The sequence below is a fragment of the Scomber scombrus genome, chromosome 10 (assembly GCF_963691925.1).
Source record: "Scomber scombrus chromosome 10, fScoSco1.1, whole genome shotgun sequence".
In the NCBI taxonomy this organism is placed as follows: Eukaryota; Metazoa; Chordata; class Actinopteri; order Scombriformes; family Scombridae; genus Scomber; species Scomber scombrus.
The window spans coordinates 32,060,918-32,082,167 of record NC_084979.1 but is presented as its reverse complement, the minus strand read 5'-3'; the positions used below and the strand labels follow the sequence as shown (position 1 = coordinate 32,082,167).

General features: G+C 44.1%; 1 protein-coding gene across 1 annotated transcript in view; it reads right to left on the bottom strand.

Moving 5' to 3' along the window:
- Positions 1–21,250, bottom strand: part of itpr3 (inositol 1,4,5-trisphosphate receptor, type 3) — a gene marked incomplete in the record, with an annotated part of 118,258 nt that overhangs the window by 23,735 nt on the left and 73,273 nt on the right. Inside the window, 25 exon segments of the mRNA XM_062427517.1 lie at positions 40–123; positions 240–341; positions 1,053–1,148; positions 1,248–1,358; positions 2,232–2,432; positions 4,432–4,637; positions 4,921–5,083; positions 5,950–6,125; positions 6,602–6,695; positions 7,511–7,619; positions 9,457–9,605; positions 9,946–10,127; positions 10,722–10,842; positions 11,326–11,451; positions 11,549–11,674; positions 12,287–12,422; positions 13,031–13,146; positions 13,238–13,438; positions 14,088–14,210; positions 14,880–14,999; positions 16,706–16,780; positions 18,803–18,961; positions 19,616–19,781; positions 20,174–20,228; positions 21,040–21,160. Coding sequence (XP_062283501.1) covers positions 40–123; positions 240–341; positions 1,053–1,148; positions 1,248–1,358; positions 2,232–2,432; positions 4,432–4,637; positions 4,921–5,083; positions 5,950–6,125; positions 6,602–6,695; positions 7,511–7,619; positions 9,457–9,605; positions 9,946–10,127; positions 10,722–10,842; positions 11,326–11,451; positions 11,549–11,674; positions 12,287–12,422; positions 13,031–13,146; positions 13,238–13,438; positions 14,088–14,210; positions 14,880–14,999; positions 16,706–16,780; positions 18,803–18,961; positions 19,616–19,781; positions 20,174–20,228; positions 21,040–21,160 — 3,318 coding nt within the window.

The following is a 21,250-nucleotide window of genomic DNA, read 5'->3' as shown; positions in this document are numbered from 1 at the left end:
TTCCTTCTTTCTCTTAAAGGACAGTTGCACAGTTTTTACCATGGAGGAGATGCCTTCGTCTCCCTCTTTACTTTTCTTCTGAGTTTTCAGGAGGTTCTGCAGGATCTTGTTGTGTCTGGCCAGCTGGAAAACAAACAACATCAACGACATGAAAAAAAATACTGAATCTGAACTAAAACATCATTTTAATAACTGATACAATAAACCTCTCAGCCAATGAGGAGCGTGTGTTCTGTCACCTGCTGAGCCAGGATGTAGATGTTATGTCCGACCTCACGGGGAGAAACCTCACCGCCCTCACACTCGCTCTCCTGACAGTACGCCTTCTTTATCACCTCCATCTGCACACACACACACACACACACACACACACAGTCAAACACACACACAGTTATATTATTCAGTATATTAACCCTCCTGTTGTCCTCAGGTCAAGGAAGGAAGGAAGGAAAGGAGGAAGGAAGGAAGGAAGGAAGGAAGGAAGGAAGGAAGGAAGGAAGGAAGGAAGGAAGGAAAGGAGTAAGGAGGGAGGGAGGAAAGATGGAAGGAAGGATGGAAGGAAGGATAGAAGGAAGGGAGGAAGGAAGGAAGGAAAGGAGTAAGGAGGGAGGGAGGGAGGAAAAAAGGAAGGAAGTAAGGAGAGAAGGAAGGGAGGAAGGAAGGAAGGAAGGAAAGATGGAAGGAAGGATGGAAGGAAGGAAGGAAGGAAATGAGTAAGGAGGGAGGGAGGGAGGAAAAGAGGAAGGAAGTAAGGAGAGAAGGAAGGGAGGAAGGAAGGGAGAAGTAAGGAGAGAAGGAAGGGAGGAAGGAAAGGAGTAAGGAGGGAGGGAGGGAGGAAAAGAGGAAGGAAGTAAGGAGAGAAGGAAGGGAGGAAGGAAGGAAGGAAAGGAGTAAGGAGGGAGGAAAAGAGGAAGGAAGGAAGGAAGTGAGGAAATAAGTATTGAAGGAGGAGGGAGCAAAGAAAGAGGGAAGGAAGGGAAGAACTAAGGAAAAATTAAAACTGGAACATGGAAACTGAAGTAAGCGTGAACTTGAGTAATCGCTGCTCTGACCAGCTCTCGAGGTCGCAGGTTGAACAGAATCCTCTCCGCGTTCTCGCTGTCGTGACGACTCTCCATCAGCGCCAGCAGCAGCTTGGAGGCGTTGTCCTGGTAACCAAGGAGACAACAGCAGCAGTGAATGAGCCGGTATGAAACCTAGCAGCATGTGGACAAAGTCAGACGGAGTCGCAGGTAAACCGACCCCACCTTCAGCTGCAGCACCATCTCCATCTGGTACCGACACAGCGGACTGATGTCATTCAGGATCAGAGCCGTGATGATGTCGATGCCGTTGGACTCGTGGGTCACGATGCAGGTCTGCAGAAATAAATATGATCAGGATTAACCTTTGTGTCGTCCCCGTCTGTTTGGATTGTTCCTTCTTTCCTCCCTTACTTCCTTCCGTCTGTCCTTCTTTCCTCCCTTACTTCCTTCTCTCTTTCCTCCCTTCCTTCTTTCCTTCCTCCATCCCCCTTTCTTCCTTCCTTTTTTACTTCCGTCTCCCTTCCTTCCTTCCTCCCTCCTTTCCTTCCTTCTTCCTCCCTTCTTTCCTTCTTCCTCCCTCCTTTCCTTCCGTATTCTTTCCTCCCTTCCTTCCTCCCTCCTTTCCTCGCTTCCTTCCTCCTTTCTTTCCTTCTTCCTCTCTTACTTCCTTCCTCCCTCCTTTCCTTCCATCTTCCTTCCTTCCTTATTCCCTCCTTTCCTTCCTCCCTCCTTTCCTCCCTTCCTTCCTCCTTTACTTCCTTCTTCATTCCTTCCTTCCTTCCTTCCTCCCTCCTTTCCTTCCTTCTACCTCCCTTCCTTCCTCCTTTTTTCCTTCTTCCTCCCTCCTTTCCTTCCGTCTTCCTTCCTCCTTTCCTTTCGTCTTCCTTCCTTCCTTCATCCCTCCTTTCCTACCTTCCTTCCTCCTTTCCTTCTTTCTTCCTTCCTTCATCCTCCCTTCCTTCCTCCCTCCTTCCTCCCTCCTTCCTCCCTTCTTTCCTTCCATCTTCCTTCCCTCCTACCTTCCTTCCTTCCTCCCTCCTTAAGGAAGGACACTTAAGCTGGGATAAATGATTGTATCCATATATTCACAGTTTTATATGATTTAACTTTTAGTGTCTTCATGTAAACGTTGAATAAGTAAAGATTTTAAACATATTGTAGAACTTATTCATCATTGTTTATAAGCTGTGAGGCTGCTTGTAGGACCTGGTTCTCCTGGCAGGGGCCCTGGCAGTACTCCGTCAGGGTCTCCAGCGTCTGTGTGATTAAGTGGACGTTTGATTCGTTGATGTAGAGGCCCAGCAGGCCGAGGCCTCCGGTGGTGCTTCCACACATGATGTCCAGGAACTGAAGCGTCTCACACACCAGGTTGTAGTTGGTCTTGTTGTTCTGGCAGCGCAGGAAGTTCTGGGGACAAAGACAGAAATTAACGGCTGCAGTTCCTCTAACGGACACTAGATGCTGCTGCAAACATCTGGATATTAAAACTCAATACTTCCATCTACAAATACATTTATTTAATAATCTGTTATCTTAACCCTCCTGTTGTCCTCGAGTGAAGGAAGGAAAGGAGGGAGGAAGGGAGGAAGAAGGAAGGAAAGGAGGGAGGGAGGGAGGGAGGGAGGAAGGAAAGGAGGGAGGAAGGAAGGAAGGAAGGGAGGGAGGAAGAAGGAAGGAAAGGAGGAAGGAAGGGAGGAAGAAGGAAAGGAGGTGGGAAGGAAGGAAGGGAGGGAGGAAGGAAGGGAGGAAGAAGGAAGGAAGGAGGGAGGGAGGGAGGGAGGGAGGGAGGAAAGGAGGGAGGAAGGAAGGAAGGAAGGGAGGAAGAAGGAAGGAAAGGAAGGGAGGAAGAAGGAAGGAAAGGAGGGAGGGAGGGAAGGAAGGAGGGGAGGGAGGGAGGGAGGAAGAGAGGAAGGAAGAAGGAAGGAAATGATGGCTGCAGTTCCTCTAACGGACACTAGATGCTGTTGCAAAAATCTGGATATTAAAACTCAATACTTCCTTCTACAAATACATTTCTTTAATAATCTGTTATCTTAATGTGTGTTTTGGTTGCTGATTTAAAGATTTTTTCTCTGAAAAGATTTAAGCTTAAATTGCTGATCAGTTATAGCAATATGGAATAGTGCTGGGCGATTATGGCAAAAAGAGCCAAAAACTAAATTATTCCAACTTTATGGGCGACTGTGTAGTTTGTTCGTACTTACAGTAAATATTCTGCTTTGTTTCTCTCACAGAATTAAAATATTAGTCAGTCAGTTGTTTGCTCCTGTTTGTTTCTCCACTGTCAGAGCTTCATTACTTTCCCTCACACAGAAAGACAAACCGCTTGTCCAGTTCATTTATTCTCTCTGCCATTAAGCTGCTGAATGCACAATAGATTTTTATTTTTTGGTGCCTGGCGCAGTCTTTTGCACTAACCCTTAGAGCTCTTATATATATATTTATATTTTATTTATGTATATTTTATGTGCAAAATACCCTGCCAAGTACTCTATTCAGAGCAACAAGCTTGTTCAATATTCTTAAGCACTTTATTCAGCTGTTCTATTTATTTTAGTCGGTTTGTATGTTATTTTATGATGTAACTATAGTATTAGTATAGTATTGTGTAGTATGGTATTTTATTTCTCCTCTGATATTGTTGTGTAGGAACGAATGTTGTCGCTTGTTTGTTTATGTGAAGTCGGGTCTGTAGTGGATGAATAAAGATGAATCTGAATCTGACTTCTTTTGAGCAACTCTGAGACTTCTTTTGGTTATAATAGTTATAATTAACCTAACATCCTGTTTGCTTATTAAAAAACATTAAAACTGATAAACTGGGGTATAAAAAAGGAAAATGTTCTACTTTTAACCAGGCGGGGAGTTCCAGTCCTCTGCAATGAGGCCAACGTGGAAGTAACTTAAAACTGCATTCTATCAAAAGGCCACCAGGGGGCGACCGTTTTGGTGTCAAAAGGACTTCCGTCTCTATACAAGTCAATGGAGAATTCACCAACTTCTCACTTGATTTCTAACCTCAGTAAACGTTTTCAAAATGTGTTTATGGTCTCAATCGCTAGTTTAAAGCCTTCTTCAATGCAGTATGATGTTCATTTGGGACATTTTGGCCTCCCTGATTATATGTGACGATAAAGCAGGGTATGCATTAGGGCGTGGCTACGTGGTGATTGACAGGTTGATTGGTTCACAGGTTCAGGAGGGCGCCTCATGCCCCTCCCATATAAGTAGAATCCATGTTTTTATTTTTCCCAGCATGCACCGGAAATGTTCAAGATGACGCTGCTCAGATCCGATACTATTGGCCTCCGAGCAGCAGTCCACAAACCAATGGGTGACGTCACGGATGTTACGTCCATTTTATATACAGTCTATGCTTTTAACCTGAGAAGAACTGCTGACTCACCTGCAGGTCGTGGTTGTGGTTCTCACACAGCAGCTGCAGGAACCTGAGGATCGGCTTCATGATGATAACAGCTGGTCCCATCTCCGTCTCCACCTCCCGCTGCTCGGCCACAGGCTGAACCGGCATGCTGGCTCCTACAGGGGCGATAGACTGACCCGAGACCATCAGAGGGAGGCCTGCAGGAAGTACCAACGCTGGAGACGCTACTTTACAAAGGTAAACAAACAAAAACAACATCAGCATTTATCCGACTGATCCAGAGACTAAGATAACAAACACACATGTAAACGGGTCAATGAGGTTTAGTTTAAATTTAACACTTCTGTTGTCCTCGAGTCAAGGAGGAAGGAAGCAGGGAAGGAAGAAAGGAAGGAAGGAAGGAAGGAAGGATGGGAGGAAGGAAGGGAGGGAGGAAGGGAGGAAGAAGGAATGAAAGAAGGGAGGAAGGGAAGGAAGGAAGGAAGGAAGGAAAGAAGGACTTTAACTTGCCTCCGTTCTCCAGCTCCTTCTCGTTGGCTTTGTGCGTCATCTCTCCAACGTTAACAGACACTGTAGCTTTAATGTCCGTCTGCGCGTCTTTCATCCTGTCGTGAAGAACCTTGAAGAACTTCTCCGACTTGTTGTCTCCCATCATCAGCTTATAGAAGGAGTTCTGCAGGAGACAGACGACACGTTTAAACATCCTCAGTTAGTGTTTAACAAGATGACAGCAGAACAGTTTGCATCCATCTGGAGATGAGAGGACTCCTTATAAACATAATGAACACTACCTGTATAACAGTGCTGGTGTTTTAAACAGGGGAAGCTCACTTTACGTCTTGATCATAAAACTTGTCATATTGATGCGAGGCCGTTACAAATAAAAGAAGTGTGCTCGTGGAGGATAGAGCAGATACGTTATTTCATGTCAGAGTCTCCAAAACATCAGAAAAAGTCGCTAGATTTGTCGATAGTCGCTTTTGAGAAAAAAAGTTGTTAAAAAGAGTTGGAAAGCCGCCAGATTTAGCGATAAAGTCAAGCCACATTGGCAAAACTACACTCAGAAGAGTCAGCCTTCTCAAAGCTATCAAGGGCTTTCATCCCTCCAAACATTTCCTCCAATCATCATACAGCAGCCGAGCGTCCGACCCGCCCACTGCTCCATTAACCGCCAGAGACGCTCAGCGTCCAGGTGCGGGACGAGTTCGTCTCATTATCCAATGAGCGTCTTATCCTGGCTTGTCCCGCCACCTGACCCAAAACAGCTGTTGGGAGAAGCCTCATTGAACACCGTTGAAGCTCTGAGTCTTTCTTACTTTATTATCTCTCATTTAACTCACAAAACTGACAAAGCTGTTTCCAGATATAATGGTAAGAAATTAATGTCAGCCGGACAAACAGAGATCTGAGTTTTTCGGTTATTCCAAAGCTCATGAACACATTCTTCTTTAAACAAATGAAAAACTAAATCTTTCTCACATCTTTCTTTTAAATAAGTGACTCCTTTGTGTTTGTGTTTATTGTTAGCGAGTGACGGACCTGTATCTCCGTGTTTCCTCCCTCCAGCAGACAGATGGCCAGCTGGATGCTTTCCTGGAAGATCTTGTCGTTCTTGGTGCTCATCACCAGATCTGTGAACAGCTTCGTTCCTCCTTCTCTGTCCAGGCGGCACTGAACCGCCGCCACCGTCGCCCAATCACGCTCCTGCTCCCAGCCTGACACACACACACACACACACACACACACACACACACACACACACACACACACAGGTCAATGCACCAGGCGCACGGTCCAAAAGGGTCGGACTTAAAACTTGTCATTAATCATAGGTAAACCAATCAGAGTGTCATCTCCCATTCCCTTTAATATCCAGGAGCGCTGTCACTTTGGCGGATTCCTATTATAGATAGATAGATAAATACTTTATTAATCCCGAAGGAAATTAAAGCTTCCCTTACCTTTTTTTTGTTTAGGTTAAAATGCTATTAATAAGGTAATGGCTCTAAAGAGAGATCCACCAGGCATAGAAACTCATCATTATTCCATTCTCATAATATTCTGTCCAATCATATCATTCGGTCAGAATGAGCGACCCGCCTGTTTTCTCCTTCCGCATTACGTGATCACCCCCCCCCCCCCCACCTGGAAGAGAGTCTGTTGTGGATCCACGGCATTATAATGAGCGTACCTGCAGCTCCGAGCTCAGCCAGGTCGTTCTTCGGGTTGTTCTTCTTGTTGGGAAACAGATAGTTCTGCAGCAGAACTTTCCGCAGAGATATTCCCTGAAATATGAACAACAATCATTTATAATGTGATTTTATACAGTAACTATCTCTGAGTGTGAAGCAACGTTGGCAGTTTTCAAATTCTACACAAAGATTTTAACCTTCGTGTCGTCCTCCCGGGTCAAATTGACCTCGTCTGTTTTGACTGTTCCTTCTTTCTTCCTTCTCTCTTTCTTTCCTTCCTCTCTCTTTCCTCCCTTCCTTCTTTCCTCCCCCCTACCTTCCCCCTTCCTTCTTTCCTCTCTTTCTTTCCTTCCTTCCTCTTTTCCTTTCTCCTTCCCTCCCTCCTTCTTTCCTCCCTCCCTCCCTCCTACCTTCCTTCTTTCATCTGTCCTTCTTTCCTTTCCTTCCTTCTTTCCTTTCCTTCCTTCTTTCCTTTCCTTTACTCCCTCCCTTCCTTCTTTCCTTCCTCCCTCCTTTCCTTCCTCCCTTCCTTCCTTGACTCGAGGACAATAGGAGGGTTAAAAGACCTTTTTATGACCAAATTTAAAGAAATTCAAAGCTGATTTTGGGAAAAATCTTGCTGGTTCTGTATAAACACAGTTTGTTTTTTATACAAAATAGGGCTTTAATTTACTATATCAGGAGTTTAAATGAAATATCTTATTAAAAGTCACATTTGATACGTTTTTGTTCCTGATCCACTTTTCATCTTTACACTGTAATGTGCTTTTTCTACCAGTAGGCGGCAAAAAACTGTATGAACGAGGACAACAGGTCTGGTTGTATCTTTAATTTAATTAAACTAACTGATAACAAGAAACAATGAACATAATCTAAAGAAAGAAATGTCTTATTATCTGTTCACAGACCTTTTCATCAAAGTCCAGAGTCCTGATCAGCATCTCCTGCAGCGTCCGCAACACTTTGATACACAACTTCTCCTCTGCAGACATCAGAGCCTTCGTGTGCTGGATGAGCCTGCACACACAAACACACACACACACACACACACACACACACACACACACACACACACACACACACACACACACACACACAGACAAAAACACACACACACAGACAAACACACACACACACACAAACAAACAGACAGACACACACACACACACAATACACAAACAAACAAACACACACACACACACACACACACACAGACACACACACACACACACATACAGACACACACACACACACACACACACACAAACAAACAGACACACACACACACACACACAGACACACACACACACAAACAGACACACACACACACACACATTATAGACATCTATGTATAACAATAATATATAACTGTATAACAGCGCAGCCTAGTGGTATAAAGCAGTCATCATCAACACACCAGTTACAGATTCTTTGCTTTCATGTTCAGCACTTTGTTCATTTTACACATGAATAATAATCACAGAAGTAAAGTTTAAAAATTAGTGCCACGGGTGCTAAGCTCCGAGGCACTCCCTCAGCAGTAACACTGCAGAGGGAGTGACTCGGGGCTATTAATCTTGCTCATACTTATTCTTATTCTTCCGCCAAATTTTGGCGCGTTACTCCTCCCGTAGATTTGAGAAAACCCCGACAATATATACATCAAAACGTGCGGCTCGATCGGGAGAGGGGTGCTATTATTTGGAATGTTCAAATTCCAATTTTTCCCAAAGTTATTCCCAAAATACCGGGAAAATTCTCCATTGAAAATGAATGGGAATTTTTATTTTAAACCACAAAATTTCACCTTTATTCTGAGTCATCTAGCTCTCTCATACCTGCACGTAGAAATGTGATTCAAACTTTAAAACGGAGGAAAACTTGTGCTCTCTCCAAAACACCAAACTGTTTTTACATAACATGTAAACTTTTCAAACTATGAGCAGTCAAACGAGGAGTGGAAATCACTTTTTCTTCAAAGTTAGAGTGGAAGCGTCAGTTAGCTTGAGTGCGAGAAGCAGTAAAAAATAACCTTAATTTTTATTTTTAACTCGAGCTCACGGCCAAACCGTGAAAAGGACACAAATAGTTTTTTGTCAAAATGTAGACATAGGTGTTGGGATTCATAAAATGTGACGTTGACAGGCGGGGTCTGCACAAAATTTAAACGGGGGGGCCGAGACCGGCGGCAATACCTGTCTCGCTCCCCATTGACCCTAATGTAATCGTCTTTTTTTTCAAAAGAATCTCACTCTGTCTTCGCACTGAGCTTACTCGCTAATTTTAAGGAACATCTGAATAAAATAGACACTGTCAAAATCTGCTGGCTTCTGTGTCTCTCACGGTGTTTTCGTTTTTTGGACAGGAGTTACGGTTTTCTCACAGTTTGCAATTGTTCTGGACCTTGTCAGAAGCCAAATTCTGGGGCATTTTGAGAATTTTTTCCAAGCAGATTCTCAAATCGCCGTAGCAACCGTAAAGCCTCTGCTGTCCTTAGCAACCTGTTGCTGGGCAGAAACTGACCTACTCTTTTGTGATTGGCTGTGGAATGTCAAACTCAGAGCACATATTTATTCTTACTTTACAGGGACTTTAATTAGTTTAAATAAATATTATTTATGCTTAAACATGATGAACATTTACTTAATATTTTCAGGGATGTTAAGTTGAGAATAAAGTACATTACACTTGATACTGACTAGTAAGATGTACTTAATACTTGAAACTAGAATATGATCAGGGTGACTTTTGAACACTGGAAAGCCCCGTGGCACTCAAAATTTGCCTGGAATTTTCTAGTTATTATTATTATTATTATTATTATTATTATTATTATTATTAATATTATAATTACTTAGAGATGAAGCCTCCGGACTCGCAGCGCTGTCGAGCGTCGGTTCCCTCCAGAAACAGAAGCTCCGGCTGGTGAAGAACGTCGACCAGAACCGACAACTCAGCGTTTACTAACGGCTTCAGACGCTCCTCCAGAGTGTTGATGATGTCCTGGACACACACACACACACACACACACACACACACACACACACACACACACACACACACACACACACACACACACACACACATTGATTTTTCGTGTCAGTATTAATTATTCTAACTACTTTGATAAACAATACATTAATATTTTCTAATTGCAGCTTCTTAAATATGAATATTTTCTGGTTTTCTTTCGTCTCTATGACAACAACAAAACATTTAAGGATGTCATGTTTGACTTTAAGAACCACTGATCAACATTTGCTGACATTGTTTGGATTCAATTCAAATGAATTTAATTAAATGGTAATACTTTATATTCAGTATCACATGGTTTATAACGTACCTGCAGCTTCTCTATGATGTTTTTGTAGTCCCAAGGGTTGCTAGGGGCGATGGGTCGGGACGAGCGGGACGAAGACTTGTAGTTCGGGTTGGAGCGAGACAACGAGTTTAGAGCAGAGGTAGATAACATGGAGCTGATCTGAGCCTCCAGGTCCAGAGGAAGAGAGATGGAGCGACTCTTAGCTGGAGAGAGAGAGAGAGAGAGAGAGAGAGAGAGAGAGAGAGAGAGAGAGAGAGAGAGAGAGAGAGAGAGAGAGAGAGAGAGAGAGAGACAGAGAGAGAGACAGAGACAGAGAGAGAGAGAGACAGAGAGAGAGACAGAGACAGAGAGAGACAGAGAGAGAGAGAGAGAGAGAGAGACAGAGAGAGACAGAGAGAGAGAGAGAGGAGAGACAGAGACAGAGAGAGAGAGAGAGAGACAGAGACAGAGAGAGACAGAGAGAGACAGAGAGAGAGACAGAGACAGAGAGAGAGAGAGAGAGAGAGAGAGAGAGAGAGAGAGAGAGAGAGAGAGTTTATCCAGAGGTCGAACTGAACCCAAACTGGAGGTTTAATGATGCCTACATTACCCACAATGCATCTTGACTCACTCACCTGTACAGATTCACTGTTTGCATCCAGCAGACAGAAATCAAACTGATGTGTAATACATGTAAAAGTGCTTTCAGTCTAACTGAGTAGCAGATAACTGGATTATTGATGAGTCCATGAGTCTAGTGAGGCGTTAACAGCTGCTCAGTTAATAAAGGTTTAGAGTACATGTGATATTTGAGTTACCTGTCATAGCCAGAGTCTTGATGCAGGTCTCCACCTGCACTCTGTGCTGCTGCTGCAGCCACGGAGCGTCCAGCAGTCTGACGGACGACTGAAGCAGCTGAGTGACGATGGTGTGATGAGTCTGACGGAGACAAACACGATCAATACATGTGATCGGAATCAGTTCAACTGGGAGAGTCTTAAAGTGTCACACAGCGCTGTTACAGAGTGATGCAGACACATTAACCCTCCTGTTGTCAAGGAAGGAAGGAAGGAAGAAAGGAGGGAAGGAAGGAAATAGGGAAGGGAGGAAAGAAGAAGGACGGAAAGGAGGGGAAGAGAAGGAGGAGTAAGGAGGAAGGAGGAGGAAAGAAGGAAGGAAAGGAGGGAGGAAGGAAGGAGGGAAGGAAGGAAAGGAGGAATATATATAAAGGCCTTTAAATGCACCACTCTGCTTTGAGGCTCTCTTCTCTATTGATCATTGATTATAAAAAGAGTCAGGAGACATAAAAGGTTAGACATGAGGAGTCTGAAACTAGGAGAGCAGCGTCGACGTCTCTCTGTGATGGTGAAGCATGTAAAACGTTGTCGTCACAGTGACGGTTGAAGCGGAGCGGAGCATCACCTGCAGAGAGGTGCTGTTCTCAGAGAACGGGGAGCTGAAGAAAGCGTGGATGGTGTCAAACACCACGTTGATGATGTATTTCTCCAGGATGGGATCAGAGAGACGCTTCTCTCGTTTGCTGCAGACCTGCAGAGAGGAGAGAACATCAGCGTGTGTTTAATGAGAGATGTTCCTGTGATGATGAGGAGCAGATGATGATGAGGAGATGAGGAGCAGCCGTTACCCTCGCCATGTCCACCGTGAAGTCTTCAAACAGGTTCCAGATGTGGTTCGACGTGTAGATTTCCTTCATCTCCACCTCAGTGTCCACATAGCAGTGATTCACAAAGTTCACGTAGGCCACTTTCACCTGCAGAGAGAGAGAGGGTTAGGGTTCAATGCATTAAATCAGGGGGTTAAACATGAGGCCCGAGGGCCAGAACCGGCCCTCCTTCCTTTCTTCCTCTCTTACTTCCTTCCTTTCTTACTTTCTTCCTTCCTTTCCTGTCTTCTTTTTCCTCCTTTCTTTCTTCCTTCTTTCCTTTCCTTCCTTTCTTCCTCTCTTACTTTCCTTCTTTCCTTCCTTATTTCCTTCCCCCCTTTCCTTCCTTCCTTCCTTTATTTCTTCCTTCTTTCCTTTCCTTCTTTTCTTGCTCTCTTACTTTCTTCCTTCCTTCCTGTCTTCTTTTCCTTCCTTTCTTCCTTCCTTCCTTCCTTCCTTCCTTCCTCCTTTCCTTCCTTTCTTCCTCCCTTCCTTCCTTCTTTCTTTCCTTCATTTCCTTTCTTTCCTTCCTTTCTTCCTTCCTTTCTTCCTCCCTCCCTTCCTCCCTCCCTTCCTTCCTTCCATCTTTTTAATGATCCGGCCCACATCAGATCATATTGTTCTGTTTGTGTTTCCTGTATTAAACCTTACTGCTGTCTTGTTATTATTGCAGAAAGATGAACTTTATATATGAACTGAATAATTAAACTGAGTTCAGACCTCGGTGATGCAGTCGTCGTGCGTCACCACTCTGACTACGTCCTCCAGCGGCAGCAGCGACGTACATTTGATCTCTGTGTAAACGTTTTTCCCTTCAGCGCAGGCCGCTAACAGCTCCACCAGAGAGATGTGATACCTGCAGGAGGAGACGGACTTCAACCAAACTCTGAACACAACATCTGACTCAAGTTCTGTTGTCTACGATTTGTACTCATTTGTTATTTTGACTTTAGACCAGACGGGGAGTTCTGGTCCTCTGAAATGAGGCCAACGCGGAAGTAACTTAAAACTGCATTCTATAAAAAGGCCACCAGGGGGCGACCGTTTTGGTGTCAAAAGGACTTCCGTCTCTATACAAGTCAATGGAGAATTCACCAACTTCTCACTTGATTTCTAACCTCAGTAAACGTTTTCAAAATGTGTTTATGGTCTCAATCGCTAGTTTAACCTTCCTGTCGTCTTCGAGTCAAGAAAGGAAGGGAGGAAGAAGGAAGGAAAGGAGGGAGGAAGGAAGGAAGGACGGAAGGGAGGAAGAAGGAAGGAAGAAGGAAGGAAAGGAGGGAGGGAGTAAAAGGAAGGACGGAGAAAGAAGGAGGGAGGAGGAAGGAAGGAAAGGACGGAGGAAAGAAGGAAAGAGGAAGGGAGGAAAGAAGGAAGAGAGGAACAGTCAAAACAGACAGGGTCAATTTGACCCGGGAGGACGACACGAAGGTTAAAATGAGGACACATGGTTGCCACGGTTACCTGAGGGGGCTGCTCTCGCCGACTCCCTCCCTGCTCTCCGCCATCAGCTCCAGCATGACGTTGAATGAGGCTTTGTCGTTGTAGAAGACGACGACGTCCTCGCCCGAGTTCGTTAGCTGCGGAGAGAGAAAGAGAGATATCGTTAATACGTCGCCTAGGAAATCACAGAGCACAGTGAAGCCTCCTCCTCCTCTTCCTCATCCTCACCTCGGTCATGATCATGTCCTGGCACTTCTTCACGTACTTGCCCTCGGCCTTGATGATGGTGTGGAGGAAGTTGAGGTACTGGACGTGGCGGCCGTGCGTTGCCAGGCAGTGGATGAAGTGCTGCAGGACGCTCTCTGAGATCTCGCTGCACAGTTGATAGTTGTTACTGAAGATGTGTTGAACCGTCTCCGCCTCCAGCAGCTGCACACACACCAGAACACCTATCAGTAATCTGCTGTGAAATGTCATAAATACTTTCCTATCACAACCTCACTGCTCAGGCTTCTCTCTCGCTCTCCTTTCTCCCTCTTCTCCTTCTCTTCCTTTCCCTCTTTCTCCTTCTTTCGTTTCTTCCTTTCCTTACTCCCTTCTTTTCCATCCCTTCCTCCCTTCCTTCTTTTCCATCCCTTCCTTCCTTCTCTTCCTCCCTTCCTTCTTTTCCATCCCTTCTTCCCTTTTCCTTCCTCCCTTCCTTCTTTTCCATCCCTTCCTCCCTTCCTTCTTTTCCATCCCTTCCTTCCTCCCTTCCTTCTTTTCCATCCCTTCCTTCCTTCTCTTCCTCCCTTCCTTCTTTTCCATCCCTTCTTCCTATCCCTTCCTCCCTTTCCCTTCCTCCCTTCCTTCTTTTCCATCCCTTCCTTCCTTCCTTCCTTCCTTCCTTCCTTCCTTCCTTTACTTGAAGCATTTACCAACTTTTTTCCTTTTTTCCTTTCTTCCTCCCTTCTTTCTCTTCTTTTAACCCCAAAGAGTCGACGCATACTTACACATACTATAATCTGCAGTGAAATGTCACAAAATATGTTCCTGATGATAAACCTGCTTGATAAATGAACCGTAAACAGTGGCGTACCCCGGGGTTCAGGAACAGATTGAGGTTCTTGTGCAGCAGAGTCTGGTTCTCCTGGTTCCCCATGCAGAACTTCTGCAGGAACAGGTGAGTGAACCTGATGATCTCCTGCATCTTCACGTCGTTCTGCAGAGAGAAAAAGAAAAGAATCAGTTTTAAACTCCAACTAGGAACAAAGATGGATGCAGGATGTTCTCCATTAAGTGAATCTTTGTGTTTCACTTTTTTTTATCAAATTAAATTCAAAGTTTTTAACATTTGGTTCACCCGTCCAGTCACAATGGTCAGGGTCTCACCTGGTCTTAGGGTCAGGTTTAGGGTTAGGGTCTCACCTGGTCTTAGGGTCAGGGTTAGGGTTTCACCTGGTCGTAGGGTCAGGGTTAGGGTCTCACCGGGTCGTAGGGTCAGGGTCATGGTTAGGGTCTCCCCTGGTCTTAGGGTCAGGGTCTCACCTGGTCGTAGGGTTATGGTCTCACCTGGTCTTAGGGTCAGGGTTAGGGTCTCACCTGGTCGTAGGGTCAGGGTTAGGGTTAGGGTCTCACCTGGTCGTAGGGGTCAGGGTTAGGGTCAGAGTTAGGGTCTCACCTAGTCGTAGGGTCAGGGTTAGGGTCTCACCTGATCTTAGGGTCAGGGTTTGGGTTAGGGTCTCACCTGGTCGTAGGGTCAGGGTCATGGTTAGGGTCTCCCCTGGTCTTAGGGTCAGGTTTAGGGTTAGGGTCTCACCTGGTCATAGGGTTAGGGTGAGGGTTAGCGTCTCACCTGGTCGTAGGGTCAGGGTTAGGATCAGGGTCTCACCTGGTCGTACGACACCTGCAGCAGGTCCAGCATGACTTTATGAGCTCCCATGTTCTTCAACAGTCTCTGCTGCTTCTTCCAAACTCCACTGCTGCACATCTTATTGAGCCTCTCCAGGATCTGCAGCACAGAGACGACAGACAGAGACTCATGACTTCCACTGATGTCACAAACAGCAGAGTTTAAAGTCAGGAGAGTATCTGCTGGTTGTGGTGAGCAGAGGAACAATGACACTCTCTCTCTTTACTCCTCAATTCATTCATAACCAACATTCATATTAAAACCTGCTGAAACTTTTAACTGATGCTGAAAATCACATTTAATTTATGCCCGAAGTGAAACTGTTCAACTGATGTTTCCATCTCAGTGTGTGTCCAGGTTTCTCTGGGTGAAAAGTTGTATGAAGTCTTTAGTCCTCATGGTGAGCTGATGATGTCACTGATGATGTCACTGATGATGTTACTGATGACATAAACTGAGTCAGCGTCAGATGAGGCTGAAGTTTGAAAAGCAAAAAAATCTTTGGGTGTGCCGACAAGAGCGGCAGCCTCATCAATTACCTATCTATCTATCTATCTATCTATCTATCTATCTATCTATCTATCTATCTATCTATCTATCTATCTATCTATCTATCTATCTATCTATCTATCTATCTATCTATCCATCCATCCATCCATCCATCCATCCATCCATCCATCCATCCATCCATCCATCCATCCATCCATCCATCCATCCATCGCACGATACGCTGAAAATGTTTATTTAAAAAACAAACAATAAACAACAGATAGTTTGAAAGCTGAAGTCATTCACATGATGTTTATTGGCAACAACTTGGAAGTAAAAATCAACTAGGTGAAAGAAAAGGTTTGACTAGTTGAACCTTTTAAACCTGTGTCTGTTTAGAGTGTATTCATGTTGGGAAGGAATCACTTCACAGCCAGCGTGAACAGAAGCAATGATTAAAGAATGAAGACCAGGTGGGGAGTTCCGGTCCTCTGAAATGAGGCCAACGCAGAAGTAACTTAAAACTGCATTCTATCAAAAGGCCACCAGGGGGCGACCGTTTTGGTGTCAAAAGGACTTCCGTCTCTATACAAGTCAATGGAGAATTCACCAACTTCTCACTTGATTTCTAACCTCAGTAAACGTTTTCAAAATGTGTTTATGGTCTCAATCGCTAGTTTAAAGCCTTCTTCAATGCAGTATGATGTTCATTTGGGACATTTTGGCCTCCCTGATTTTATATGTGACGATAAAGCAGGGTATGCATTAGGGCGTGGCTACGTGGTGATTGACAGGTTGATTGGTTCACAGGTTCAGGAGAGCGCCTCATGCTCCTCCTGATGCCCATATAAGTAGAATCCCTGTTTTTATTTTACCCAGCATGCACTTGAAATTTTCAAGATGGCGCTGCTCAGATCCGATACTATTGGCCTCCGAGCAGCAGTCCACAAACCAAAGGGTGACGTCAAGGATGTTACGTCCATTTTATATACAGTCTATGATGAAGACACATCAAAACAATGAAAACCAGCTCTTTAATTTTCCTTTCCATTTATATTTGCAGCATTTGTTCGATGCTGTTATTCAGAGTATGTTGGACTAAATAAACCGAATGATCCTGACCAGTGAAAGCCACCATGGTTAAAGAGACGAAGGTAAGAACGCCACCTACAGGAACTCAAGAAGGAGAAGAAAGAAACGACACAATCCCGCCCACACTGAGTGATTGACAGGTTATCTCTTAAGTGTTAAACACCGAAGATGAAGAAAAACAATTTTTAAACATGTAAACGATGCAGATAGACGAGTTTTCTCACCTCTTTGACATTCTGGTAGTTCTCGTTGCTCTTCTCCAATTTGTCCTTCTTGGGAGTCGTTTCCTCTAATGCCCCCTGCAGGATGCAGACGGTAAGACAGCATATGCAGTTCTCTGGGTATTGTACTACATTATACACACTTATATCACTAATCAAACTATTACAACAGATTTGAGTATTTATGTTGCATCTAATGAACCAAGCTTAAAGGGAACCGCTGATGCTGCACATCACTGAAACAAGCGATACTACTGAACTTCTGCAAGTTTGATTTCTGCATCATTAAACTTTCTCTGTATCCTTTCTTTCTTGAAATCTTGTGAGAGGAGGTTTGATGTTGTTTTAACCTTCGTGTCACTTCTTCCTTTCCTTCCTTCCTTTCCTTCCTTCCTTCCTCCCTCCCTCCTTTCTTTCCTTCTTCCTCCCTTCCTTCCTTAACTCAAGGACAACAGGAGGGTTAAGACAGACTTTAATTATGAACCTGTCTTTTTTAGGATGCCTTCACTGTGCGTCATCATTCTTCTGTCAGAATCGACACTGATACTAAAGGTTAAATTCATGGTTGTGTATCATCAAATGCCTACAGCTCAATCCTGGTTATGGACCCTTGTTGCATGTCATACTCCTCTCTCTCTCTACCCGTTTCAAATAGTCAAATAAAGGCCTTTTAGTTTTAATCGTCTGCTTCCAGATATCTGAATCACAGATGTCCACATTTCCAATTTGTTCATGGGTTCATATTGGTCTGGGATTGTGTTTATTGATGCCTGTTTCCCCCAGTTGGGAGAATAATTGGGCAATCACAGCTTTCTAGATATTCAGAATGGGGATATAATCTTCTTACATATGTAACAAGCAATATCCATGAAAAGAAGGATTAGAAAAATGTCCAAAAGACAAGCTCTTTGATTGTCTAACATCAGTCTGATTATGAAGCTAATGACTGGCTTATTACTTGTTAGGCTGCTGTAATTAGTTAGCAACAGGCGGGGAGCTCCGGTCCTCTGAAATGAGGCCAACGCGGAAGTAACTTAAAACTGCATTCTATCAAAAGGCCACCAGGGGGCGACCATTTTGGTGTCAAAAGGACTTCTGTCTCTATACAAGTCAATGGAGAATTCACCAACTTCTCACTTGATTTCTAACCTCAGTAAACGTTTTCAAAATGTGTTTATGGTCTCAATCGCTAGTTTAAAGCCTTCTTCAATGCAGTATGATGTTCATTTGGGACATTTTGGCCTCCCTGATTTTATATGTGACGATAAAGCAGGGTATGCATTAGGGCGTGGCTACGTGGTGATTGACAGGTTGATTGGTTCACAGGTTCAGGAGGGCGCCTCATGCTCCTCCTGATGCCCATATAAGTAGAATCCCTGTTTTTATTTTAAATTTTCAAGATGGCGCTGCCCAGATCCAGTATGGTTAGCAATGGTTAATCAGCAATATATTCATTTGCAATAGTTTAACATGCAGTACAAGTGTGTATAAAATGTACGATCATTAGAACAGATATCTAGACATTTTGTACAGCATTGTACTTTTATGTCACAGTAGAAAAAGACACAAAACAAGAGTTAGGAAAAAAGTTTGACATGCAACAAAAAGTCTCAAGCCAAATATGAACCCAGGATGACGTAGTTACACCTTCGCCAAGTGAGACACCAGCAAGCCCCACACCAACGCACAGGAAGCTCAACAACCAGGATGTATGAGTCAATACATTCAGAGTATGAACACATGTTATTCTGCCAAGGGAAACGTTTGTTGTGCTGGAATAAGCTGCAATTATTAAGTTAGTTTGCTTGTTAGTGGTTCAGTTGCTTGTGCGGTTATTTTTTTAGAGCAGCCGTTGAAACATGAATCATGAAAACCGAACATTAACTTCTGAAACTAAAGCTATATGCTGACGATTCTGCTCTCTTCATTTCTGGTTTCTCCTTAAATTTACTTTTACTTATTTGCATCCACCTGTTTTTATTCACATTTTCAATATGCAAATGTATCAATCTTTTTTTTCTATTTCTCTAAAAATTGCAGGAAAAAAACCCCTCTATATGCAAGAAGGACAAAAACCAGCCAGCTGTTTTTCCTCCTCACCTCTCCTTTCTCTTTCTTTTCCTTCTTTCCGTCTCCTCCCCCTGTGCCTTTCTTCTCAACCCACAGCTCAGATTTCTCCACCAGCGTGCGGAGCCGATCCAGATCCGCTTTGATCAGCTTGTAGTTCTCAACATCCTGAGACGAGATCAGCAGCTGGACCTGCAGACGCACAGAGAGGTTTTTAATATCACCGTTCCTTTTTTCCTCAGTCCTTGTGAAGCGCTTCGAGTTTTTGTTTGTTGTGCATTTTTAATATTTTGGATTAGTCGGAGCTGATAAGTACAAGAACAAAAGATTGACTTTGATTGACTTCCTCCCTTCCTTCTTTCCTTCCTCTATTCCCTTTCTTCCTTCATTCTGTCCTTCCTTCCTCCCTCCCTCCTTCTTTCCTTCCCTCTTTCCTTCCTTTCTTTCCTCCCTCCCTCCCTCCTTCTCTCTCTCTTTCTTTTCTCCCTTCATTCTTTCCTTCCTCATCCCCCTTTCTTCCTTCCTTGTATCCTTCCTTCCGTCCTTCCTTCTTTCATTCTTCCTTCCTCCCTACCATCCTTCCTTCTTCCCTCCTTTCCTTCCTTCCTCCCCCCTTTCCATCCTTCCTCCTTCCTTTCCTTCCTTTTTCCTCCCTTCCTTCCTTGACTCGCGGACAACAGGACGGTTAATGTAATGTGCTTTTGTGACCACTAGGTGGCAGCAAACCCCAAATGTAATGTCCCCAAATGAGGACGGAGGGTTGCAGGACTGAAAAAGCAACAGAGCCACAACATAAGTGAGTGTGTGTGTGTGTGTGTGTGTGTGTGTGTGTGTGTGTGTGTGTACCTGTTTGAAGGTGTGCAGCACTTCCTGTCTCTGGCTGAAGTGTCTGAAGAGCAGCTGCAGGGCTCCAGACACCAGAGGAGGATAGTCGTGCATGGTGAGGTGAACCAGCACCCGCAGAAACATCCGACCACCTTCATCATCCACCTCCAGGATACTGTTCCCCTTACTGCACACACACACACACAGAGAAACACACACACACACACACACACACACACACAGAGAAACACACACACGCACACACACACAGAGAAACACACACACACACAAAAACACACACACACACACACAGAGAAACACACACACACACACACACACACACAGAAACACACACACACACACACACACACACACAGAGAAACACACACACACACAGACACACATACACACACAGAGAAACACAGACACACACAAACACACACAAACACACACACACACAGAGAAAAATATTCAATATGCTACTTTTATGAATGAAATATGCAACTCCATCCAAATGAAGAAAGGAAGGAGTTGCATCATACAGGACTGCACGATCAGCTGATTCATCATGTGACATACCCGACTCCAAACATGGCCTCCGCCTGCTCCCCAATGTGTAGCAGGTTGATGGTGGCTGAGGAGGGACAAACAGAGTCGTGTGGTTAGAGTTTATTCAGAGAGAAAGATTCAGATTTATAAATGAGAGACCTGTGGATTTATTACACTTTACATTTTAGAGTTTATCTGGGTTTCCATGGTGACTGGGATGTCTTTTTCTGACACTATCAACCATTAAAAACTACATATATGCAATAAAACAGTGATGTAATATAAATGTGCTGCCTGTTGTTAATGTGAGTATAAAATGAAGGATGGAAGGAAGGAAGGAAAGATGGAAGGAAGGATGGAAAGATGGAAGGAAGGAAGGAAAGATGGAAGGAAGGATGGAAAGATGGAAGGAAGGAAGGAAAGATGGAAGGAAGTAAGGAAGGAAGGAAAGATGGAAGGATGAAAGGAAGGAAGGAAAGATGGAAGGAAGAAAGGAAAGAAAGATGGGATGATGGATGGAAGGAAGGAAAGATGGAAGGAAAGAAGGAAGGATGGAAGGAAGGAAGGAAAGATGCAAGGAACGAACGAAATAAAGATGGGAGGATGGAAGGAAGGAAGGAAAGATGGAAGGATGGAAGGAAGGAAAGATGGAAGGAAGGAAGAAAAGGAAAGAAAGATGGGAGGATGGAAGGAAGGAAGGAAAGATGGAAGGAAGGAAGGAAGGAAGGAAAGATGGAAGGATGGAAGGAAGGAAGGACAGATGGAAGGAAGGAAAGGAGGAAAGAAAGAACAGTCAAAACAGACAGGGTTAATTTGACCCGGGAGGACGACACAAAGGTTCAAAGTAACACAATTAAAAGTATATTTAAAGGGTTAGGGTTAAATGTCGTCTCTACCCGCCTGCTCCAGGTTCGTGGTGGCGTCGGCGTCGGCCATCTCATAAACGTCCACAAACTCCTTCTTAAAGACGGACAGCAGGAAGGAGATGCGGTAGTCCAGACGAACGTTCAGGATAAACTGATGAGGATGAGAGTTGAGTTCAATTTCAGCTCCAGTAAGAAACGTTTTCATGTTAAAATAACCTAACAAATGCATCATCTCATATTA